Genomic DNA, 26,685 nt, shown 5'->3' on the forward strand with positions numbered 1-26,685 from the left:
CTAGAACATTTATAAAAAGAGAATTGATATAGTGAAACATTTTTTACGTTAATAATGATGTTACGTATTTGGAATTAGAATGTTTTGCGTGAATTAATAGGAAAATAGCCCTTAATTTATCTTACGAATAAAAATGGCATAAGAACTAAATAACGATCTATTTCTCATACTTTTATTCACAATCAAATATCTCTTCTTATATCGGATGAAAAAAAAAATGTAATGAATAATTTAATGTGTCATTAAGTTACTCCTTCCAAATATTTATTAAACGTTAGTAGTGGTGACGAGATTTTACAACACTTTTTTTAATACGTAATTGGGATCATACTCTCAATAAAGCATTTGTTCTATCCTAAATTCTTGACTTTCGGTTGGACAAAATTCAATTAGAAGCAAACTAGCTGACTAGTTATTAAAAAAAAATACTGAAATGCATATTAAGTGAATATTTGTATATTATAAGAGGTTTTTGTTCTTGTAAATCTATTTACTTGATATATGAAGGAAGTGCTCATGGCTATTAAAACTATATTTATACCCTTAACTAGCTAAATGCAATTAGGTCTATAAGAACTAAACGTCCGTTTCGTGGCGCGGTATAAATCGCGAACGCCCATCGGCGGCGGGAAAGAAACTTGACGATTTCAAGGTCATTTTTATAACTTTATATATGATTAACACTTAAAATCTTGGACCCTATGTATTTCAATTGTTTTTTATTAAGGTTTTCATCAATGGGTCTTCAAAAGTTTAGTTCTTATAGACCTAATTGCATTTAGCAAGTTAAGGGTATAAATATGCGCCATAGCCCTAAGAAAATATATTGAACACGTTGGAACCTAAAATTTCCAATTGGCAAAACTCAGCTCTTAACTTTCGAGGCTCGAAGTGGAGACTGTAGTGATCAAAATAATCAAAGCATAAGAAAATATTCAGATACCTAGCCAGCAAAGTCATGAATGTATATACGCTAAAATAAGGCAAGCCTACCCTTTATTTTGTAAGCCATTGTGTCCGATCTAATACGTAAAGTAAGCAGTTGACGTGATTTATTTTGGTAGTATGGTTCGTTTCTCCATTTATAACTGCACATGAATTTAAAGAAATCTGAAATAGTTTATCACGGTAAATGTATTAAATCACCTTTTCTTTTTTCAGGAAACTCATTATTTTGTATAAATATGGTAGTATCTAAACATTAGGGTTTTTAATATTTATGTGTTTTTTCTTTAGAACCGTTTGAAAAGCCTATAATTTTTAGACTCTTTTCTGAGTATAATGCTTAATTGGTTTTAAAATTTTCTTCTATAGAGTTATAATTTTGCGTAGAAATTCGATTTGAAGAAACACTCTTTGAAAAATATTAATTTGGAATTACCAAAAACATTTTAGTGTCTCTTAAATCAATAAGATATAATTTTACTTTTAATTTAGAGCATTAATGATTATTATTAACTAAAATTATATAATATTTTAGGTACAGTACCTCGTTCTTATTTACCAAACCTGTACAACAGTTCTGCATAGAGTTAATGAAAAGTTTGTAAACATTTTTTATTCTGAAATTACTTCTTCTTAAGTAATTGTTGTAAATATAATTTTTTCCTTATTCGCTAATTTTCTTAATATCTTTTCTTTGAAGAACTTTAGCAGTATTTTTCTAAATATGTTACGATCGCAATATGATACATTTATATGTTTGGGATAAATAAAATTGTGGTACATTATGAACTATTTTTCAATTTATCAAAACTATTTTAATATATAACAATAGGAAAAGGAAATAATTAAGGATAATTTATTTCTTATTGACAATTTAACATAGCGAAATGTAACACTGTAAGTATATTTAGTGGTGCAAATGAAATGACAATGTTTGAATTATAGATTTTATCTAGAAGACCTGGAATTTTGTTATAGCTCACCTCCAAAAACTATACAACAGAAATTAGGGAGAATCTTTTAACTGATTTGAAGAAAAGTAAATATTTTTATAGTGTGGTACTTAATCGACTTCGATTAACTTTGATATAAATTTAAAATAAATGTAGCGGTTTTTAAAGCCCATTTTAAATGTATGGTATAACTGAATAACAATTTTACTTCTAAAAAGTTATAGTGTTACGAGAAAAAAAAACGTCTTTGTGTACTTTCGCAATTTTTAAAGCATTTTAAAAGGATATGTTACAAATTTATTTTAGTTGATCAAGTTAATTTTTCGAAGAGAGACTTTCATTAATGAACATTTAGTTCTGAATTATATTATAGAGAAACCCAAGGTTATTTTTATATTTTTAAACAAAAGGTTTTGTGATCAAAACATGCTAATTACAAAGCTATAATGACTTTTTTCATTCATCAGAAATAAACTAGGTCTAGTTTCTTCGAAATTGTTACTGTTATATTAAACAATAAAATTAACTATTGACACAATCCTTGTTCGCTCAAACTCCGAATTCATAACAAATTTGAGTCATTATTTTCGCCTTTTTTATTTTTTATGTTTAGCCTTTGACAATTTTTCCTACAGCATTTCTTTAAAACATTTTCTAGTGCCCGAATATTCTCCGTGCATCTAATTCACTAGCAACCTCCGACAGTGAAATACTATATTAATTACGTCTATTAAGGGTGATCTTATTCATCGTCATAATCCATATATCTCATAAATTTATCAAAAATTGGATCTTCTATTTCATTAGCCCTTAATAAATACCTCTAGTTCATTCCTTAATGGTAATTTAAAATAATTTTTTACTATAAGAATATGTTCTGTAGATTTGAATTGACTTAAAACGGCCTCGCGATACCACGAACTACGCGTGAAATCGTTTAGTATATCAACTAATCATATTTGCAGGAAATATTGCTCGAAAAAGTGTCGTGTCTGTAGAAATATATCAAATTAAATATCTCTTTTCCCAATTATAATAGAATAGGGAAAAATAATTTAAGCAAAATGTTTTACGGATTGAACAGTTGCAATGATTATTATTATTATTGTTGATGAGGCGGGGCTCACGCCCTAGCACCGATGCCAAAGGCATATTGTGCAACCTCATAATCAGGCCTTGAATAGGCCCGTAGCCGCAGCGTAGCGAAGAATTCGCTCCACCGTAAAAGAGGAGACCCGCGAGGGCTCCACAGTGTGTGAATCAAAATGTTCTAGTCTAAGCGAGGCGAAGAAGTCGCACTCGCAAAGTACGTGAGCGGATGTTTCTTCCTTCTCCTGGCACGACCTGCAGAGGGGGTCGTCAGCAAGACCCATCAGATGGAGGTGCCTATTTAGCCGACAGTGTCCGGTCAGAAGACCGGTGGCCAGCCTAATATCCCATCTGCTGAGCGAAATTAGGTCTCTAGCACGAGACCTGCAGGGACCATTGACTAACTGTTTTGTCTGTCTCTGGCCATCCATGTCATGCCAGAGCTGGTTTTGTATGACAGTCATCCTGTCATGCAGGCTCCGTTTGACATGCCCGTAGGGGATGGGGACGGCCGGCTCCGGCCCCAAGAGCTTGGCCTCCGCGCCCCTTTTCGCAAATCTATCGGCTTGCTCATTGCCATAATAACCGCTATGCCCTGGCACCCAGTACAACAGAACCCTGTTGCAGGACGCCAGTTGCGCTAGCAGATCAAGGCAGCTACGCACCAGTTGAGAGGTAATCTGACACTGGTCCAGCGCATTCAGGGCGGCCTGACTGTCAGAATAGATCCTCACAGTCCGTCCGTTATACCCTTTGTTAATGCAGTAGTCTGCGCAATAACAGATCGCGGCAATTTCCGCTTGGAACACACTAGCAAAGGTGCCCAGGCAAGCAGAAAAACCGACCCTTGTAGTTTGGCAGTAATAGCCGGCGCCAGCGCCGGAATCAGTCTTGGAACCATCGGTGAACCAAATAGTTTCACCCCCAGTGCCAAGAGGCAGCAGGTTAGTCCACTCGGCCCGACTGGGAAAGTGGATGCTGAATGGCTTAGTGAAATCAAAGCTGGTAACGGTTTTGTCAGAGCACATCGTTAACGACGGCTCAAGTGCAGCGTACTCCCGAAAGAGCTTCGTATGGCTGTAATCCCAAAGTCTTGGAACCCAACAGCCATTAATGTGGAGCCTGTAGGCCCCCATGACAGCCTCCTCCTCAATGAAAAGATGAAGAGGTAGCATGTCAAGAAGCACCTCCAGGGAAGCAGTTGGGGTCGATCTCATGGCCCCTGTAACACCAATGCAGGCAAGCCTTTGAAGCTTGCGCAGGGCAGCCTGCACCGTCTTCAGCCGGACCCTTGTCCACCAGACAAGTGCCCCGTAAGATAGTATGGGTCTGATGATCCCAGTATAGAGCCAGTGTACAGCCTTGGGGTTGAGGCCCCAAGTCTGGCCGACTGAGCTCCTGGTCCTCCAGAAAAGCATCTTGGCCTTCTTGATACACCGATCAAGATGCGGCTTCCATGTGAGTCTGCAGTCAAAGGTCACCCCCAGGTATTTTACCTCGGAGGACTTTGTCAGGACCTGGCCAAAGAAGGAGATATCATTGAACAGATCCTTAGTATTCTTCCTCGTAAACGGAACAGGGACAGTTTTATCAGGATTAACGGAAAGGTTAACCGCCTGACACCATTGCTCCACGCTAGAGAGAGCAGATCTCATAAGTGTGGTGACAGTATCCGGGAACTTCCCGGTAAAGACTATTGCTACATCGTCCGCATACCCGAAGCAGCTACAGCCCCCAGCACCCCCGAGTCTCTCCAAGAGTTCGTCCACCACCAGGCACCACAACAGGGGGGAGAGCACTCCACCCTGAGGGCAGCCCCAGCTGGTAGTCACCCCTAGAGAGTCCCCAAGGAGGGACGCCGACACCTCGCGGTCGGTAAGCATGGACTTGATCCAACGGCCAAGAGTGTCGCTGATGCCAAATCTCTTAACAGCTTCAGTAATAACCGAGCTAGAGACCTTGTCAAAGGCCCCCCTCAATATCGAGGAAGACGGCCAGTGAAATTTCCTGAAACTCGAATGCCCTGTCCAGGCAATTCGTGAGGCCGTGAAGGGCCGTCTCAGTTGATTTACCTTTTTGGTAAGCAAATTGTGAAGAAGAGAGAGGAGTTACCGAAAGTACCTCGTCTCTAATGTACCTGTCCACCAGCTTCTCCAGGATTTTGAGGAAGAAGGAGGTCAGGCATATGGGCCTAAATGCCTTCGCCTCGAGGTAGGAAACCTTCCCGGGCTTGGGAATAAAGATGACCCTAGATCGCTTCCAATCACAAGGTATGTGACCGAGAGCAATGCAAAGTCTATAGATTTTGCATAACGGAGAGGCGATGTGGTCTAAGCCCTCCTGCAAAAGCCGAGGGAAGACCCCATCGGGTCCCGGAGACTTGTAGGGCTCAAAACAGTTGACAGCCCAACGAAGCTTGGGAATCGTAACAACCTGCCTGGCTACAAGCCAGTCCTCTCTCTTCGCCCTGTGCAGAACAGGGTATAGAGAGTCAGGGTTTGTTGGATTGATTGGAGTGGAGTCAGGGAAGTGGACCTCCAGCATATGCTTGAGAGTCTCAGCCCCAGACTTAGTGTACACACCCTCCTGCAACTTAATAGTGTTAAGACGATGTGTGTTGTCGTGCGCTAGGATCTTCATGACCCTAGCCGTGGCAGGGACATTGGAGACTTGCTCACAGAAGGTCCGCCAAGAGTCCTTCTTAGCAGCTCTAATGGCCCTGTTGTAGGTATTAAGGGACTGCCTGTATCCAGTCCAGTCTCCCGTGCGCTTGGCTTTGTTGAAGAGCCTGCGCGTGTATTTCCGAAGCCGGCTGAGATCCGCATTCCACCAAGGGACAAGCCTCGAGCGGTTAACGGTCTTGAGTGGGCAGTTCCGGTGAAACGACTCAATGATAGAGCTCTCTAAGTCACCAGCAGCCCTATCAAGTTCGTAAGGTGAAGTGAGTTTAGGGGTGTGACCATCTCCGTAGCGTAGGATAAGGTCTTCCTTATAGCCGGTCCAATTGGTCCGTTTTGGATTGCGTACCTCCGTCCCCGCCGGGACAGAGGTAGTCGCGACAGTAAAGCAGATGTGCCTATGATCCGACAGAGACGGCTCAGTAGACACATGCCAGTTAGACACGGAAGACGCGAGGTTTTCCGTGGCTAGCGTGAGGTCAATGACCTCCCTTCTATTAGAAGTAACAAAAGTGGGTTCATTGTTTTGATTAAGAATATGGAGTTTACAACCAACTAAATATTCTAGTAAATCATCACCTCTCCTGTTGCAGTCAGAACTGCCCCACGTGATGTGATGAGCGTTGGCGTCGCAGCCAATGATTAGTTTGTCCCCTCTCCTTTCACATTGATCGACCAAATTGATCACCTCAATTGTCGGGAGAGAGTCCGCGTCGTGGGCAAAGTAAGCAGAGGCGGCCGTGATAGTCAACTTGGCATTCCCAGTGGCCAGGACTAGCTTCACGGCCGCCGTGTCCTGGGACGTGTACAGCGGTAGAGAGATACAGCAAAGATCCCTCCGAACCAGAATACACGCCCTAGGTCTAGCAGCAGTATGGTCATAAAATAGTGACCCTGCCGCGTCAAGACCGAGGATTTTGCCATGGCATATCCACGGTTCTTGTATGAGGGCCAGATCAAGACCCTCTATAGCAAACCTCCTGCAGAGTACCGCAGAGGCCGCCTTACTATGGTGCAGATTGATTTGAATCGCACGTAGCGTCCCCATGGTCCTTAAGAGAGGGGTTCAGAAGGGACCTAGCTACACCTCATCAGTCCCGAGAGGGCCAGTGGCACCTCCCCCCCTGACAGGCAAGCTCCCAGTCCCAAGATCCTCCCCCTCACCAGGACCACTAGAACGCTCATCGGCTGAACCCCGAAGGGTCCCATCCGATTCTTCCAGTAGGGTGGACTCATCCATGGAAGAACAAACTTCCGAATGAGCCCCCCCTCCCCCTCTGTGCCTAGAGCGACGCCAGAGAGCTCCACAGCGAGATCCCCCATCTCGCTATTCCCACCCCCTGCCGCAGACTCGGCTACAGTGGTTTTAGTGGCTTCCGTGTTCTGAAGGAGTTTGAAGGAACCCTTGTCCACTCCAGTGTAGCCCACGAGGCCAGCATTCTTAATGGCGTCCAGCGAGGAGCCATCAATGGACAGTACCCAGTATCGCACTGCCCTGTCCACGTATGTCCGAATGCACTTCCAGTATTCGGTAGCAAAGCCATCGTTAAGGGCCTTTAGGCGCCGGAACAGCACCGCCGGCTCTTTAGTGATCTGGTCTCAGGTGCGGAACATTACCTTAAACGGCTTAGGGAGTTCGCTAGCCCTCATTACTGAGAGCACCGCATCCCCCACCACCGAGTCGGCTATGTTTTCCTTCAACCATTGACCAGTGAACGTATCCTCACAGGAGTATACCAGGGCCCCGGCCGTCAGGCTAAAATTCGCAAGGCGCGGTAGACGGCTCCCCGAAGGTATCCCATCCAGCGCCCCTAGAATCGCCTTCTGAATAGGGCCCACGTCCTCCTCCGTGATGGCCGCCTTCGGATAGCCTTTTTTAACAATGGCCATCTTCTCGGCGCTGGCAACGGCACTATAGGACTTAGCCTTTTTAGCCGCCGCCTGCGAGGTACTGGGCGAGGGAGTCGAATCCTCCGTTCTAGGCCTCTTCAAATGGGTGTCACGTGTCGCCGCACCCCCAGCGGGGGTGGAGACCGTTCCAGACCCAGATTTGGCCTTTTCCCGAGCAATCTGTCGTTTACGGCGACGTTGCACGGTGCGTTTCGAAGCCTGACCAGTCACACGCACCGATAAATCGGCACGAGTATCGCTGGATACAGGCCCTAGCGTAGTGGTATCGGTGTGGGTTCTGCCCTGAGCAGACCCCTGCACCGTAGGTTTAGTAGTTTTGGAGTTGTTTTTGTTTGAGGTTTCCATAAGAATCCCACGAGTAAGGGGGGCAAGTAAACGGTCACCACCCGGTAGTCCCCCACCCGGGTGGAAGGCTAGATACAACGGGGTGTCGCCTGGTGCCCCGAGGGGACCGTTGGCGATACCGCAGTTTTACTTCCCCGGTACCATGCAGCCCTCGGCACGATGCCTCAACACCTTGGCTTGGGAAGGACGCGTATCCGCTCAGCCCACACATCGCAGTGGTTACCAGCTCTCACCACCGAGGAGGTGTGATACATCGCATTGATGAGGACCCAAGCTAGCGTGTGTGAAGTTAAGAACGCGAGCGGGAAGCCAAAGCAAGGGGGGGAAAGAGAACACCCCATCTAGCTTGCGTCCCCAACTTCGAGAGCCCAGTTGCAATGATAGTATGTCAAAGAGGTATTTTAAAATGTATTATAAATTTCCAAGATTGGTTTTTTAACTGTTTAAAGATATGATTTTACTTGGATGTGTTTATGGAACATTAAAATATAACCCTTACGTTCAATTGAATTCCATTCTTTTCTACCAAGAATGTTTTTGAAACACACATGAAAGTTCTTAATTTTCGAAAGAGACAACTATTGAAGTCTTCGCGGCGTCTTTATCTTTTACGGTTTTCATGCCTTATAGTTGATAATGTCGTTATAGAAAATTTTGAAGTTAGCATACGTTCCAAAACTATTTCCCATACATGAACTTCCAAAATTCATTAATTTTTTGGTAAAAATTCCTTCTTTGAAAGAGACAAATATTGTAGTACTTTTGATTTGTCTATCTTTCTCCGTCCATAGAAATATTTAATGGAAGAGATGAAACGAATTGGTAAACTAAAATTAGCCTTGTCTTTTAAATTTAAAATTTAGAACTTTTTATGTCTTATTTTCTTTTAAAAGTTATGACTATTCTTGTGTACCGTTTATATTTTATTAATATAAACATTGCGTATCTATCGACGAAATAATCTTTAATTTTCGAGAAACCAATGATTTTTAATTTTTAGAGTACCTCTTAAAGAAGTAAAACTTTAAGTAGACAACTAACAAAAATAATGAAAAATCTAAAATTTGTTTATACTAATACCTTAACTATTCAATCAAGGACTGTACCTACATTTGAAATTTTTTTCTAAGATTAAGAAATATCTATTTGCAAGATGAGCCATTCGTACGTAATCTAGTATCATGCTACTCACTTCCAATGATATAATACACTATCTTATGAATTATATTAGACATGCGTGAATAATTCAAAAGTTAAGGATACTTTAGCAAAGAAAAATTCTACTTCTACTTAAAGCCTTTTTATCTTTATAAATTAAGTTACCAAGAAAAATTTAAAACTGAACTGTAAAAATATTTTTTTCAAATACATGTCTCTTAATTCTAATATTTCGGGTCTAGACCACTTTGTTTTCAACTACGATATTTACCATAATATAAAATTCGTGAGACTACGTAATAGTTATCAAAAAACTAGAAAATATATTATTAGGATCTCGTTCATTTTTTCATACGACATGTGGCTACCTAAATAAGTTATTTCCCTTGATTAGTTTTATGTCCATAAGCACTGTTCTTTTATATACATTTATCAGAAGACCTTTTATGAATATAAAATTTCGTTTTTTTAAAGTTACGATTTTACTGAAATATAGATATAGAAAGTTTTTGGTGAAAGATCTGAGTATATTTGAATTTTAAAAAAATATTTTTATTTAATTTAATATTTGGGTCTTGACCACCTTGTTTTCAACTACAACCTAACTTCTAAAATAAGATTCTAAAAGAATTGTAAATATATTGTCAAGAATTACTCCATCTACCTAGTTACTGAAACTGAGATTTTGGACATAAATAATATGTTTCCTATAATTGCCTAGTGAAATATTTATAACCAAAAATAATTTTCTTCTCTACGTGTCAAAAAAAAGGGAATTTCAAGTAAAAGACGACCGATAATTATTTATTGTCAACATGGCAACAAATTGAAATCAAAGGGATGTACAGCGTTAAAAGTCTATAAATTACTTAATCTTGGGGCGGGAGGGTGCCTATCATTGATAAAGTAAAATTTTATTAACCAAAAATACTCTATTTTTCCATGTTTCAAGAAAGACCAAGTGATAGATATATTGCTAACAAAAATACTCTACTTCACTACTGGTCTAGAAAAGGAACTTCGAATATAAGAGGGGTTCAGTATTCAGGACCGCAAACTCACCGTCGAATCGACATTTATTATTCTGACGCTAAACGAAAATCATCTCACCAAAATGACTTCCGAAATTTCTAACAAAAGACCTATCGATAATTCAGAATCTACCTTTATTAAAAGAAGGAAGATGAAGGACGTCTTAAGAAACTTAACTCTAAATTTCATCTTAGTAAAACGCTTTATCTTACATTCGGTCTCGTCGTTGATATGGAAATTGAAATTTTTCTTAGAAGAAAAACTCATCTTAAAGGATTTTCTCTACCTCTCGAAACCTGGAAACATTTTATGGAAAAATGGACTGATATATATCAGTTAGTAACTTCGAATCCTGGTAAAAACACTAAAGAATTTTCCATTTTAGAGGATAAGACAGATCAGAGTTATATTGAACTTCACGCGTCTTTTGACGGTTTAATTTTTACTTTTCAAGACGTCGAAGATTTGAATTTTAAAATATTCCCGAAAGAAGTCCTAACTTTAAACAGACAAATACTTAAAATAACGAAACATTTAGAACTTTTAAAGTCTAATACTTCATCTATTCAATGTATGGTTGAAACTGTATACGATATTCTTTTCAAACTTAACAAATATTTATTCAATGACGAACCGTACATTCGTATTCTCGAATCATTCTACGAAAACTTCGATGAATTATTAAATTAAATTATGAATTATATTAGTCCTACGGAAATCATTCATAAATTTAAAGAAAACCTAGAAAATAAAAATGGTACGTGTACTTTAAAACCATTTAATCTTTAAAGCGTAATAATTTCCCAACAAAAATATTTTAAAACTAAATTGGAAAAGATCTTATGAAAATATTTTTTTTAAGTTAATATTAGGGTCCTGGTCATCTTGTTTTCCTACTACAACATATACTTTTAAATAAGATCCAAAAAGAACAAATCTAAGCTTTAAGAGAACCCCTCTCGACTCGATGGAAATAGTGTCTTTCCAAAAAGTCTTTTTAAATGTCTTTTTTATGTTATGTGATGATTATATTATGCTTATTGTGTATATTTGTAACATTTAAATATTATTTCCGTTGTATTGGTATTTTTTCATATTATTATCAGTTTTCTTAAATCTTATAGGTCTTGATTTGTTGTAATAAAGCTTTTAAACTTTATTCAGGTCTGATAATTTTTTAAAACTAATATTAGGGTCTTAGGAAATCTTGATTTTCAACTACAAACTACACTTTTGAATAAGATCCTTAAAGAACAAATCTAAGCTCAAAGAGTACTCTCGCGACTCCAAGGAAATCGTTTCTACGCAAATCATTCTTAAATTTAAAGAAACCTTAGAAAAGAAAAATTACGCGTGTACTTTAAAACCATTTAATCTTTAAAGCTAAATAATTTCCCAACAAAAACATTTTAAAACTAAATTGGAAAAAGATATGTAAATGATATGAAAATAAATTTTTTTGAAAACTAATATTAGGGTCTTGATCATCTTGTTTTTCAACTACAATATACCCTTTTAAATTCGAAAGGGGGGGGGGTTGCAGTAAATGTTCCGTTTCCCTCAAGTACGACAAGGGGGGAGGGGGAGGATTTTAAAACTAATATTAAGGTCTTAGGAAATCTTGTTTTTCAACTACAAACTACACTTTTGAATAAGATCCTTAAAGAACAAATCTAAGCTCAAGGAGTACTCTCGCGACTCGAAGGAAATCGTTCCTACGCAAATCATTCTTAAATTTAAAGAAACCTTAGAAAAGAAAAATTACGCGTGTACTTTAAAACCATTTAATCTTTAGAGCTAAATAATTTCCCAACTAAAACATTTTAAAACTAAATTGGAAAAAGATATGTAAATGATATGAAAATAAATTTTTTTGAAAACTAATATTAGGGTCTTGATCATCTTGTTTTTCAACTACAATATACCCTTTTAAATTCGAAAGGGGGGAGGGTTGCAGCAAATGTTCCGTTGCCCTCAAGTACGACAAGGGGGGAGGGGGATTAGGGGGTTTTCCCTGAAATAGAAATGGGGGGCGTAAAGGGGGGTTGCAGCAAATGTTCCGTTTCCCTCAAGTACGATAAGGGGAGGGGGAGAAGGGGGTTTCCCTGAAATAGAAATGGGGGGCGGAAAGGGGGTCGCAGAGGGGGTCCCCTCCCTATAATGCCCTCCTATTCTCTTACAATTCCTCGAAAATAAATTTCAACACCATTCTGGTTCGACCCTAATAATACGCTACAAGTTAAACAATTGTTTCTTAATGATTTTTGATTTCTTGGCTTTCTTTTTTGACAAAGTGGTATTCGATTAATAGTTTCTAGCGTCATGGATGTGTATATAAAGTATTTCGTACACTTAGTATTTATATAAATTAATGCTAGCATGTAGGATGTAGAAATGATGTTCCCATATTTTTGCAGCGAATTGCTTTTCAGTCAATAAAAGCAATATTAAGGAAGGATGTCAATCAAAATGTCCATTGGACTGCAGAGTTGAGCATTTTGACTACAGTGTTGTTCAAACAGGAAAATTAATGTTAGTACCTTTCTAGTAAATTTCTATGATTAAATTTCAATAACTCATTCTTAATATGGCAGGAATAGGGAAAGAATCATGGACATTTATCAGGAGCTACGTGGCCACACCATTATAGTTTTCAAGCATCGGCCCCTAATTGAAGTAAGTCTCTAAATAAAACTTTTAAGGCAGGCTCATGGACCTTATTTTCCCAATATTTTATTGATTACCTTTCATTTACGTTTATCTAGTACATATCTTAAAGAAAGCTACATTTTTTCCTTTTAAGGATTTTTTATCTCGAAAATAGAATTAAGAATGCATATTATAAAAGTATATCAAAAACGGATCTATGTACTAAGAACGTCGGACCATAGCTTTAGCCTCTGGTACCATCCTCGCACACCTTATTAAGAGACTTCATCTTCTTATATTTAGGCTCCACCCACAAATTTTGTTTATAGCGACTTCTAGTGGTCAAAATGTCATTCTTATCTCTATATTTCTGGTTAAATATTTTTTCCGAAATTGCGCCAGTGGTAAAAAAGCAGTGGACAAAAATGCGATATGCCATATAATTCCCGATTTAGTGGAATTAGGTTTTAGAGTTAAGATTGTATTTAATTGATGTTCCTTTAAATAGTCGTTTCTTTAAGTAGTCGTTTCTTTAAGTATCTGGTTTTTTCTTGCTTTGTACTAAGATTATTACTTTAGTACATTTATAACTTATTGTTATTATTTTCTTGCCTTATGCAGAATTTTGGTACCTGTATTTACTGTTCAAAACTGAACGCGTAAGTGGACTCCCAGTGTGTTGAGGCTTTGCATAATTATCAGTGGCGTAACGACGTTTGTCGGGCCCGCCCGCAATTCGACAATTAGGGCCCCTTCTTGAGTGTCGAGGTTTCAAAAAGTATGAAAGCATCACGAACGTTACAACTTTTCCCTTTCATAATTTATAACAATGCGTCTTGTTGCGGCTCTCGACTAAAATTTCTGGCACATACATGGCTCACTCCCAGGGTTGGCAAGTTTTTGCCAGGGGTGGAAAAAACCGCGGTTTTTACCTGGTAAAAACCGGGTGGCAAAAACTAATTTTTCCGCGGTTTTTTCCACTTTTTAAGGTTTTTTCCAGTTGCTATGTGAAGTATTTGACTAATTATTTGTTAAATATTCGCGAAAAACCTGGCAAATTTGAATACTAAAAATTTAATAAAGTAATAACCACCTCAAATTTAAAAATTAAAAATACTATTGTTATTTTTCTAACATAACAATAACAAACATCACGAAAATGCACTTAAAACTCGCTAGTTTACCACTTTGTAACCATGAATTTAGTTTTTGCCGGTTTTTTCCGTTTTTGCCGGTTTTTACCGGTTTTTTCCACGTGTCCCGGCAAAAACTAGTTTTTGCCAACCCTGCTCACTCCGCTAAACTGCAATGCTGGGCCTTAAAGTGTTAGTGACATAATTTTCGTCATCCACAAACTTAAATTGCGAAAAAACCTAGAAAATTCTAGTTTATTATATTATATTTACTTCTTTATTTGGTTTCGTAGCAATTTATAAAATTGCAATCAAAGCAAAAGGCCTAGTTAAAATTTTGTTTCGTTTCATAACGTAGTAAGGAGCAATTTTCACTCTAGATGTCGCCTGTTAGCGTCTCAGCGCCGCGTTAAGCCTATTCTATTCAGATTCGCGTGGCATTAGTAGACTTGGCAGTCTCGGGCGCTCGTGCTTGGCTTTCCCGCGAGATGCCGTGAGTGGCGTATCAAGGAAAAAAATCCGCCAAAAATCTTCTCCGCAAATTTTCTTTTGCCCCCCCCCCCCCAAAATTTCAAGTTTTCGAAGTGTTTTTTTCTGTGTTTTCCCTCATATTGAGATATTTATCAAGCATATTTTTGAAATCAGAAGAGTTGAAACTCTCAAAAAAGTAAGGTTTTCTTTAGATTTGAGATAATTTTTAAATCACGTCGCTATTTCTTTAACTTCTTGGAAGTATTTTTAAGACAAACAAGATGATCTAGCCCATAATTAAGCCACATCGTTTACGTACTCTTGCTATCCCTACTACAATAAATATACTTCTTGTGAAATATCCCCTAATATACCGGTCAGGGGAATAATTTTTCAATGGCTGCTTGACAAAGTGAATCACATATCGCCAACGCCCGTTACTAATTTAATTACTAATACTTCTACTGCCACTACGCTTCGGGTAAAACTATTAGTACCATCGATACCTTGTAGCTAAGAAGAAAGAAAAAAGTTGCCAAAGCGCGCTGCTAGAATTCTCGGCGGCTCGGACCTGTTCTAAATCCCTCCCATTCCTCTCTCTCTTGTAACTCACGAGTCACTAAGCACAGCTCCTACATACATTCTTTCTCACTCCTACTATCTCTGCAACCCTATTTGAACAAGCGACTGTATAGTATCAGGCTGGCATGCCGTAGGTCCTGGGTTCGAATTTAAAAATTGTTCAAAATAAATTATGGAGCCAGCGCCATCTAGAAGTAGTTTTACGAAGTACTATTTAAAAATAACGAACGAAACATCATCATCTTCTTCTTCTACACACTATGTCAAACTAATAGGCCATCGTATATACGATGTGGCTGGAAATAGGATTCTCTTCGCAAAATTATAGCATTATATTGGACCAGGTTAATCAAATTGTAGTATTAAACATGACTCATAAGTGACATGATTTAGAGTGTAGATAATTTTATTTTATTGAGAACGTAAGATTCTTCAAATGAACGTATACCTCGCACCTAGATCTAAACAAATGCTAAATGGCTCACACAGACATACATTTAGATTTACTTGAAAAAGTGACAATTAAACTGTAAAGAGACCAAATGACCAAATCAAGCTATTTTAAAAGGTCAGGTAGGAAGAGAGGTTTTCAGAGAAAACAGATTTTCAAAACTATTTTTTACAATTAAACATATGTGCAATAATTCATTTAATCAGTGGGATTATATATTTAAATGCAAGGTCTGAGGCAAAATTATGTTGTGTTATTTGGAGTGCAGCTCAGAATGTAAAGAAATTGTTATTATTTCATATAAATACCTTAAGAAATCGTAGAAATTCAATTATGTGAGAATTGAAAATAAAAAATACCTGAGCGATCGAAGCGAGCGACGCGATTTTTTGGTCTGACCATATGAGATATCACTAATTCTGCATTTAAAACGTCATACAGCTGTGATTATAAAAATTACTTTGAAATCTCGAAAATATAGGACTTTATTGGACGATTTGGGGAAGTATAGGACACTTTAAAAAATATGGGACAATCAGTCCATAAGCAAAATTTCGAAACGGCCCCCAAAAGCCTTGGGCCCGCCCGCAGTTGCGGGCTCTGCACCCCTGTAGTTACGCCACTGACAATTATTTGTTCAGGTTGGAGCAAATATTTCTTAGAGTATAGGCAAAAGGTTTCCTTTAAAAACGGGTTATTAAGAAGTTAATTTATTTTTGAACAAAAGGCTCTCAAAGGCCATTCGCTCGTTACTGTTTGACCAAGATTTATGAAGACAGATAGGCCAATACGCGCCGAGGATTGAGAGGTTACCTAGCACGCAGCGCCTCTAGCGGACTGAATTTAAAACTCTTGGCGGGAAGTTCGCGAATGGTAGATTAGCAGTTTACAAATGGGGAGCGCTACAATTATAAAATACGTCGTATTTTTAGCTTTAGAAGGTTTACAAAATTATTTTGGGGATTCTACTCGTCGAAAAGTATAAAATCTAGAGATGGGCCGATACCAGTTCAAACCGATACCGATATGATCCGATACTTGGGAAACCGATACGTACCGATACCGATATTTTACCCGATCCTTCGATTAAACCGATATCAAACCGATACCGATATGGTATCGGTATCGGCCCATCTCTATAGATGATTCTCGATCCAATTTCGGTACTTGAAACTATAAAACTGGCTTATCATACGAAAAACCCATTTTAGATACTAGTTACGTTATCCAAAAATAGATGAAAAACTGTGCTGTCTCAGAGTTTAGGTCTTATGGCGCCATCTACTCTCAACATAAGTATTTATTTTCTTCAAAAAATATCGGGTAGAAATATCGGTTCATTTTTAACCGATACCGATATATCGGTTAAAGCCAAATATCGGTACCGATACCGATATGGCATCGGTATCGGCCCATCTCTAATAAAATCTAATAGAAACTAAACACATTTTCAACGTAAGAGATGTTTGTAAACCAAACGAAGTTAATACCGTCGGCTCAGGGAAGCTTCTGTAACTAAAGAAGTTTATGATATTACCATCTATGTAAGTGTTCAAATTAAATAAATATGTTTATATTGTAAGTTAATTAAGTTAGCTGTCAAGTGCTTCCAGACAGACACATTTTTGAGGTTAACTGTACCTATTTACATCTCGTAGGCGTTGTGTAAATTTAATTTGGGTGTTGGGATTACATAAGATAAAGCCTAAAAACTTACTTTTTCTGTTTAAGCGCGTTAATTCATTCATTTCTTTTAATGCAATGAATTCTAGAACTTCGAAAATGTTCTAGGGAATTTCAGTAATAATTCCTACAAGTAACTACACAACAACCCTATGGCTTCATTTAAAGACGCTGTCATTTTCCCACCAATTTGTTCTCTAAATATCCGCTAGATGGCGAACGCGGCGGCTCGCTCGGCGCGTATAGTCTATATGGTTTTGATACATATTTGTTTTTTTATAATTCACAGGCTATAGATTTCTTCAGTTCTGTTGGTGGTGTTGTAGGTATTTGGTTAGGTCTATCCGTTCCTCGACTCTCGGATATTATTGTAAATGCTATTACAATAGTATTTCTTAAGATAAAGTTTGTGTTTGTTACATAAGATTTCAATCATATGTTATCATTATATCATCTCTATTAACGTTAAATAAAAACTATCGACAAAACGTATCAAGAAGATATGTCTACTGTAAAAAAATATATTGGAAAATGAAACCAAAATGACTGTTCGAAACCCAATGCAAAATTCATATATGCATCATCCATCAATTGAAATAATAGAAAATACAGTTTCTGAACTTCGTTTCGTAAGATGACGAAGCCGAGTTTTGTATTTCAGACTAACAAGAAAACTATTGAATTAAATATGTATAGTGAAGTTAGTCCACAGATGATTAACAAGTTAAGAAAACCAAAATATTGCCTCATCCAGTAGAATATTATCGAGCTATTAGTGTAACCACGGACGCACATAAACAGACACTAAGATATACTACTATATTACACTTTCTATATTAACTCTGAGATGAGAAACAAGATTTTCTTAAATATAAAAATAAATATATACTTTCTTCGTTAAGTATTCACCTTTTTTTGTGTTTTACATGGTTTGAACAAAGAAAAATTGAACATTTTTGAGACACGTGACTAAAAGATAATTGAAGTGAAGCGTATGCCTTTTGTTTCGCCATACACAAATTGGTAGTCACTCTGTATCTTCTTAATACTTTAGTTATCTTCCCAGGCATACTCTTTTTGTTTTCTCTCCTGCTCATCAAACTAAAGAGGGACATCTCACCATGGTTTGAATTATATAACTGAAATCCTCAGCAATCAACCCATAAACTTCGTCTTGACGTAGCACAAAATTAACAAGGCACAAGCGATAGGAGTCTTTAGGAGAGTAATGATAAGGGAACTGTGCTTCGGTTTTGCAACCTTGCTCTAATTGTTCCAATGTTGGGAAGAATCATGTTACTTTGTGGTACACTTCTTAGGAAGAGATATATTATACTGTGTATTTCTGGTAGTATATAACGGTTTCGAAATACAGTTACAAGTACGAACAGCGCAAGTGCGCAACTGCGTAAACCTTTGATTGAAGCTCCGCGACATCTAGTTTTTGAATTAAAAAAACATTTTCATTCTTTATGAATTAATTACTACTTGAATCCCAAATTAATTTAATTATTTTTAATATTCCATAAACTATATTAGCTACAAACTTGATATTTGGGGGTAATATATTCGATACATTTAGTTTTCTTGCTATGTGAAATTTCAGAATTCCACTTTTAGCTACAATGAAGATACGGGGAACTTTTAAGTGCCCAATTTTCTTCAAGAAAAGAGTGTCCGAAGTATTTTTGGTGAGTGTTCGAAGTGCTTTTTGCGAGTGTTCGGAGTGATTTTCGTGAGTGCACGAAGTGCTCAACTTGACGGGTGCACTACCGTACACCCAGATTAGTTGATTTTACTCTTTTCCGTTTTCATTACATTCTATCAAATACTTAGTTCGCGATTTTGTGAAAGGTTAGTAAGTTTCTAAATCCAATTTTCATTTATGATGACCCTTTTAAACATTATCTACTCATCTAATCTCATCGCGTCTCGACTTTAGATGGGGGAGCAGTTTCCACCCTCATGTGTACTAAAAAAGGGAGCTTTCGAAAAAATTTCATCATCAACGCCGGCAACAGTATTAAGCATTGCTCCTGATAATGTCGATTGATTCGAATCTCATTATTTATACTGGAAACTCAACAATATGGGTTGCCTAACAAAATCTATCACAGAAAAAACTAATCCGACCAAGAAAAAAGTTCATTATTTTTCAATTGAGTTAAAATATCATACTGTACGCAGTCGCAGAAGAGGACAAATGAATAAAAAACGAGATTCCATTCCACTGAAACAACTTTTAATTTTACCACTCTTGCAGAAAACCGCACATTCTATACTTCAATATTCATGATTAATAATTTATACCGAAAGGTTTTTCATAAATAAATAATGTAAATATCCATCTGTTTCATTTCGCACCTGGGTTATCGATCATTTTTATGATATCTTTGAAGAGTAAGGAAAGTGGTCATTTTACTCATAGACAGTCTAATGGGATAAAAAAGCGCGTACAAAAAAAGACCAAAGCCTTTCTACTGGAATAAATAATATAATATTAAATATTGGTAAACCCTTTCATTTCATATTAAATCGGTTTGGGATCATTTACTGAAGTTATGAAGACAGTATAGTAAGCCAAAAGACTCGACAATTTCCCCTGAGCGTTAAACATGAGACTTAATGAATGTTTAGTGAATTCTTTAATTGAATTTAACTCGGTCTATGTTAAATTATTCTCGCTGAAGTATAATTAATTTTTACAACGTTGTGTTTGATGCCCCCAATCAAGTTTTTCTTATTTCCCAATATAATAGTATAAGTACTTGTATAAATCAAAAATTTAATATAATATACACTATAAGAGAGATAAATAAATCTTACAATATTTAAGAGTCTATTCAAGTGAAGTTGCCCAAAACTGGGCGAATCATGTCGTCAACCACAAGAACGAGAACAGTGTTACTGATAGTATCTAGTGTCAATGAGATCCTAGCAGAAATGAAGCCAAACACCCAGCGATTCAAATTGAATAAGTTTCGTTTAAACAGTATAGTTTACTTCGTGTGCATCGTGTTTTGCATCAGGCAGTTGGTTTCGTTCATGGCTAACTTCTTCGCATATGAAACGGCCGTTGATGCTGAAGTACTGATACAAAGGATACCAAAACTTCCAGCCATAACCGTTTGCTACAATTCAGCGTAAGTAACAATTTTTATTTCAAATGTGTCAAGAAGTTTGTGCATGTTCAATTAGCTGCGTTGGACTGGGGAACTCTTAAAACCCAACGTAACTAATTGCATCTGATCGGTCTTTTTAAAATCCCACCCATATTTACCTATACATGTGTACAAAGTATCATTTCTACACGAGGCCACAGTCGTTTACTATTCCTTTCCCTTTGAAACCGATTGACATTTTTTATTTACCGAAGATATATACTCTTCTGATGGGCTTTTATCCATTCGCTCTATTAACATAATCGGTTTATACTTTATAGTAATTTGATCAGACCAATATAGTATGTTTTGTTGGCTCCTATAACCGTAAATGTTAAAAAAATGGGTAAATTTTCTATTAAAAACTTGTTTATAAAAAGAAGTGCTACATCATGATTTTATATTTTAAATTATTTTAAAATAAAGTAAAATATAAAATCCATGAAGTATCATTTCTTTTTATAAACAAGTTTTTAATAGCTCCAAGGGGCACTAAGGTTTTTTAGCCGTAGTACTTTAATAGAAACAAGAAAAAAATTAATTATAAAAACGATTTCAATCCTCTTAGGAGTCTATTGTTAACACTTTAATCCCACAGCACATTATGGATCTGTAATTGAATATAACAACTCCACACTATAATCCTACCTTACTTCATAATTTCTTTTCTGCCACATTTCTTAAATGATGGTTTGAGTGGAGTACTACAAATTTAAAAAAAAACAAAATTTCAAAATACAAAACACTGTTAGGCCTCATACCTCTTCCAAAAATGACAAACGCATATTTTATTTTACTGGTCTGATTTTCAGTATTTTATTGAGGATTCTGTGCTACAAGAGAAAATATTTATGCGGCGAAACTGTAAGTTCAGGTTTTCGGATATATTTTTCGCAATTGTTCAAATTATTTAACATTTTCCTAGGATTCCAACGTGCTAAAGAGTGATGACGCTCTAGCTTTCATGACTAAACCGGAAAACTTCTTAGATGTATTGTACAGATGTATGTTCAGAGACCGTAACTTCAAGATTAAAAATGACACTTATATACCAATTGAACGTTGCAGAAGGTAAGTCATCTTATAGACTAAGCAGGAATTTAACATCACGTTTCAGGTTATTGATCTTATATATATTTGAGAAAGTGATTTGTTGTTTGTTTGTTTTTTCTTTCTTTATGCACAGTCACAACTCGTTGCCTAATCTGAAAAACTGCGTTGTTATTACAGTAGCACTGGGGGATTGAGGTTTTAGAAGTGGTTTTTTTGAGTTCCTCAAGTCTGGGTTCGCGAGGCTCTAGCTTATAAGCCTCTATACAACGTGCTAGTTTAGAGCTTTACTAATTACTTCCAAATAATCATAATTTTAAGAACTTAAAAATTTGAAAAAAAAAATTTATTCCTAAAAGCTGCATTATGCAGATATTTCATAGAGGTCGGGGTTAAGTATGGAACGCTGTTTTGGCCAAAATTATTACTGGTTGTGGTCTAGATGGCGGGATGTGGACTAGATAGCAGGTTGTGGTTATAGTGATTATCCCCTCTATGAGTTACCTTTAGCAATGCTAAAATTATCAAACGCATAACGCTCATTTAACTTTACAACATAAACTTATGCCGACACTTACATATCGCATCTTATAAATTTATAACATGAACTTATGCCCAGAAGCGTTTGATAGAGAAAGAATTCGGTAAAACACCCAACTGGAGTTCTTTCTTTGTGTAAAACCCGTACTTTTTATTGTAAAGAAATTTCGGATTCTTAGAAAAGTCATGGCTTAAAGCGTGAGAAACTTTATAGAGAGAATGAAATTTTCGTTTTAGGTAAGGCAATATGATTAATTTGTGTGTTCATAAAAGACTACAGAGATTAGTATTTGCGAGGGGCTAGCCACTTACGAAATATGGTGTACAAGCCTTAGGAAATATATTTAAAAATTTCGAGAAATATCGAAATTTTGAGAAATATCGGAAATATAGGGAAATATCTGAAATAATGAGAAATATTGGAAATAATGAGAAATATCGGAAATATAGGGAAATATCTGAAATAATGAGAAATATTGGAAATAATGAGAAATATCGGAAATATAGGGAAGTAATGAGAAATATTGGGAAATAATGAAAAATATCTAAAATCTGTGGAAGTATCAGAAATATTAGAAATAGGAGCTAATCATGGAAATCTATAGAAATATCATCGGAAATTCGGGAAATATGGCGAAATCTTGGAAATGTCTGGTAGACAAAGAAGCAGAGATGGGTATTTTCCTCAGCATTTTCTGAGGGATGCGAGTTACTCTCTAAAAGGCGTGTAAGTTCGTGATTCAGAAAATTCCCTGGTTAAGCCTAAGGGGGTCTCGATCCGTCTTCGGTTTGAGAAAAGTTTTGGGCGGCCTGCTTTATGAAACGCGTGACGTCACAAGTTGAGATATTATCCAAAGTTGCAGCGGGAATCTTTTACATTTGAAATTCAGATTGTTTCTAATTAGTTTTCTTAAATACTAATATGTTTTGGTTTTAATATGGAAGTATACTAAATAAAAAATACCATAAGTTTATAAGATATGCTCCATAAGCATGACACTTCCTACGCTTCGTAATGCTAGTGACTTACTGAGAGCAAGTTCAAGAACGATGCAAGAATTGACTACACTCGGTTCTACAGTTCATTTTACTAAGCCTTTGACAGAGCTTCACCCGGCGTCACTTTAAGAGATTATATGACGTTTCACCTACGTTACTTCATGACAAACTCTCAATTACCAGTGACAAACTTATGGAACATATCTTATAAACTTATGAAACAAATGAAATCTTTAAACAATGGAACTAAAAAAAATTTGAATTGAATTGAATTGATATTAATACTGAAAGTCTTAAAAAGTAGTCTTTTAAAAACGATTCCAACTTCATTTAGCCGTATAGGTTTTAGATTATTGTTATGATGATGGTTGAGAGGATTAGTCAGAAATATCATTAATGCTATTAAATAATAGAATTAGTCAGAAATGTCATTAATGCTATTAAATAATAGAATTAGTCAGAAATATTAGAAATACGAAGCAATATTAGAAATACTGAGAAATATTTGAAATACGAAGGAATAATAGAAATACTGAGAAATATTAGAAATATTGGAAATTTAAAGGAAATATCGTGAGAATGTTCTAAATTTTAGGAGAAATATCGGGAAATAAAGAGAAATACAAAAATAATAGAAATACTTAGAGATATTAGAAATACGAAGGAAATATAGTGAAAATATTGGAAATTTTAGGAGAAATATCGGGAAATACAAAAATAATAGAAATAAATTGGAAATATTTGGAAATAAGTAATCTGGTGTACATTTTTTGGGGAAGTGAGTAGCCCTTCGAGTATTAATATTTTCACAGTGCATCCGCATTGTACTGATAGAGATAGATCATAAGCCTTTCCCTTTAAAATCACCAATTAATGAAAAATATCGCCTTAACATAATTTATCCCTTTTCACTCTAAGTGCAATCATTAACATGTGTTGTATATTCACATTGCACTGTTATAGACAAATCATAATCCCCACCCTTTGAAAATCAAAAATCCCTTTTTCACTCTTCCTTTAAAAAAACGAACGATACTTCTTCAGACCAATCCAAACTAATACCCCCATCGTTAGATGTACATCAAACGAGGTGGCTAAAAATACTGAAAAATTTGCCAGCTTCGCAAATTCTTAGAAAGTTCTGTATCCGTTATGCTTAAAATCTGAAATTTCCCTTTATACTTTATTTTTCAATTCCGGTAAAATTCTATTAAACTGTTATGAAATTGTTAATTAATCAGAATAGTTTAGATTCTTGACTGAAATTTACTATTCAACTTGAAATCATGATAACTTTGATTTTAATAAAATCAAAGGCGCTTTAGAAAAAACTCAATTTCAATTATAAAAAGATGATTTTACTAATTCCGTATCATAACTAAAATTAATTGAAAATATTCTACAATGACACAACAATTTTGAAAGAATTTGAAGCCAAGAAAGAAATTTGTTTTAAAAACCTATTGGAGATGTCACCATCAATAGGAGGGGTAAAGATTTCAGGCAAGGGGTTAACCACATGCGTTATTTGATATACAATATCAACAATACCAAAAAGCTGCAGTCCAAATCATACATAATGAAAAACTTGGTGGGATCATAATATAATAGTGCCCAATAAATTATCTGATGGTGTTCTCTTTAAATAAAAACTGAAGTGAACATCCTCTTAGTAGCTTTATGTTCCTTTCACGATGTCATTTTTAAAATACTTCAATTGGAATCGCTTTAGAATTTGTGTATTGTTCTTTCCTTATTAATTATGTTCTAATTAAGTAGAGAATTGTTGCATTTTTTATGCGAATGTTATAGGCTCAAGGGAATCTTAGAGACATAAGCGAATCTAACAGACCTATACGAATATTATAGACTTATGTTAATGACGGGTTGTGGTCTAGATGGACTTCGTTTTTTATCTTTGAAAAATGTTATACCTCAGACTGAAGTGGCGTTTATTGTAGGATTTTTTTTCAGTTTCAATAAATCAATAGGTAAATGTATAAAATCATTAATTAATGCTTGATAAACTGGTCTTGCATGCAATATTACCGTGTCAGGCGAGGGGTTGGACACTTTTCAAAATCTCATAAATTTTGGTCGAAAACTCAAACCCCTAAATATTTTCCATGAGAAAATTAACAATGAAATCTTAAATTCCTCCAAAAAATAGCTTTAAAATATCAAAATCTCTCATATATTCAAAATCTAGCACACAAAAACACCATTTGTCCGACCCCTAGCCGTGAAGTCATTACTTTAAATTATACAGAAAATAAATTTATATTTTGACCATTAAAATTTGAACAAAGAAATGTCACAAATATCCACAAATGTTATTTAAATTAAGAGTATTCAATTCATATACATCGGAGAATATAATAACAGGGGCTGTGGAACGCCTCTTAAGTCTCTCTGAAGAACCAAATTTTCTGTAGAGAGAAAAATTTCTAAGTCCATCTAGACCACAACCCGCTATTTAGACTACAACCTGCCATGTAGACCACAACCAGCTATCTAGATTACAAACTGCCATGTAGACCACAACCTGCTATCTAGTCCACCTCCCGCCATCTAGACCACAACCAGTAATAATTTTGGCCGAAACGGCGTTCCATAGTCAAAAAATCAGTAACGAAATCACAAAATCAGTAAAAAAATCACAAAATCAGTAAAAAAATCACAAAATCAGTAAAAAATCACAAAATCAGTAAAAAAATCACAAAATCAGTAAAAAAATCACAAAATCAGTAAAAAAATCACAAAATCAGTAAAAATAGAACAAAATCAGTAAAAAAACAAAAAATCAACAAAGATATCACGAACTCAACAAAGAAATCACGAAATCAGGAGCAAAATCAGTAAAGAAATCGTAAAATCCATTACAAAATTCAAAATTAAAAGAAATCACAAAATCCGACGAAACCACTCGAAAAACCTCAAAATCCAACAAACTCTAATGAAATATCGCAAAATCCGTCGAAATCACGGTAAAAGCAGCAAAATCCATTGGATTTTATAGAATTTTGAAATTAAACGAAATCCTATGAAATCAAATGAAAAACGATGAAATCAAATGGAATTCGATGAAATCAAACGAAATCTGATGAAATAAAATTGTATTTCGAATTCCGGTCACTTTTTCCAAAACGTCCGACCGAACGTAAACCGATTGTATATTATGAATAACCGTAAATATTGTCACGAATGTTCCTATGGCAAGTATAAGTAAGCACAACTCATTATTACAGTTATACTTACATAGAAATTATTAATTAGATGATGAATTACCGATAGTGCCAAAATCTTTTTAAACAAGACAAAATTCTTAATTATCATAGAAAAAAAGCTATTTAAATATTCAGCAGTTAGAATTAGAGCTCACTTCCGATATTTAAAGTTGCAAAACGACTTTTATGGGAAAAAAAGTAAAAATATGAGTATATCATTTAAAAGGTGGCCTATTAAACGTTATTATTCAAAAGCGATAAGGGTAGATATTAAAATGACATTTATGCCGTTTTAATTTTTGGAACTACATATAATGCGTATCTAGACGACTTGGATATTCAATACTAATAATAATGAATGTACAAAAATCAATCTAAGAATATTAAACTACCTCATTAAATGATTTAACAAGTTAAAGACTCACCCGACTTTTAGCCACTTGCTTTCCTCACTCCATCATCAGATCCGAGACAGTTAAATATCGCATTACTATCAGTTTTGTTACTTGATTGAGTACACGTAAATAAGTAGTTTTAAAATAGTCTTTATTATCTACATGATGAAGGATGAACTAGGAATGCGTTACAACACTGCAAGGTTACTTTTTTACTGATAAAACATTAGAGT

At 36.0% G+C, this 26,685-nt stretch overlaps 1 protein-coding gene across 3 annotated transcripts; it reads left to right on the forward strand.

The window, feature by feature from the left end:
- Positions 1-12,311: 12,311 nt before the first annotated feature.
- LOC149682620 (uncharacterized) lies at positions 12,312-21,761 on the forward strand. 3 transcript variants are annotated; one of them, XM_089834258.1, is made up of 8 exons: positions 12,312-12,450; positions 12,529-12,643; positions 12,706-12,787; positions 13,382-13,419; positions 17,370-20,223; positions 21,054-21,105; positions 21,167-21,312; positions 21,428-21,761. In XM_089834258.1, exons 5-8 carry the CDS (start codon positions 19,955-19,957, stop codon positions 21,486-21,488), a joined length of 528 nt encoding a protein of 175 aa, XP_089690384.1. In that variant the 5' UTR covers positions 12,312-12,450; positions 12,529-12,643; positions 12,706-12,787; positions 13,382-13,419; positions 17,370-19,954; the 3' UTR covers positions 21,489-21,761. The 3 variants fall into 3 exon arrangements, with proteins under 3 accessions (XP_089690384.1, XP_089690383.1, XP_089690385.1); XM_089834257.1 differs by lacking the exon at positions 13,382-13,419; XM_089834259.1 differs by lacking the exons at positions 12,312-12,450; positions 12,529-12,643; positions 12,706-12,787; positions 13,382-13,419 and having other exon boundaries at positions 16,825-20,223.
- Positions 21,762-26,685: the final 4,924 nt, after the last annotated feature.

Source organism: Phalangium opilio, unplaced genomic scaffold (genome assembly GCF_054372755.1).
Source record: "Phalangium opilio isolate 3A_F unplaced genomic scaffold, DU_Popi_V2 ptg000038l_1, whole genome shotgun sequence".
NCBI classification, from domain to species: domain Eukaryota; kingdom Metazoa; phylum Arthropoda; class Arachnida; order Opiliones; family Phalangiidae; genus Phalangium; species Phalangium opilio.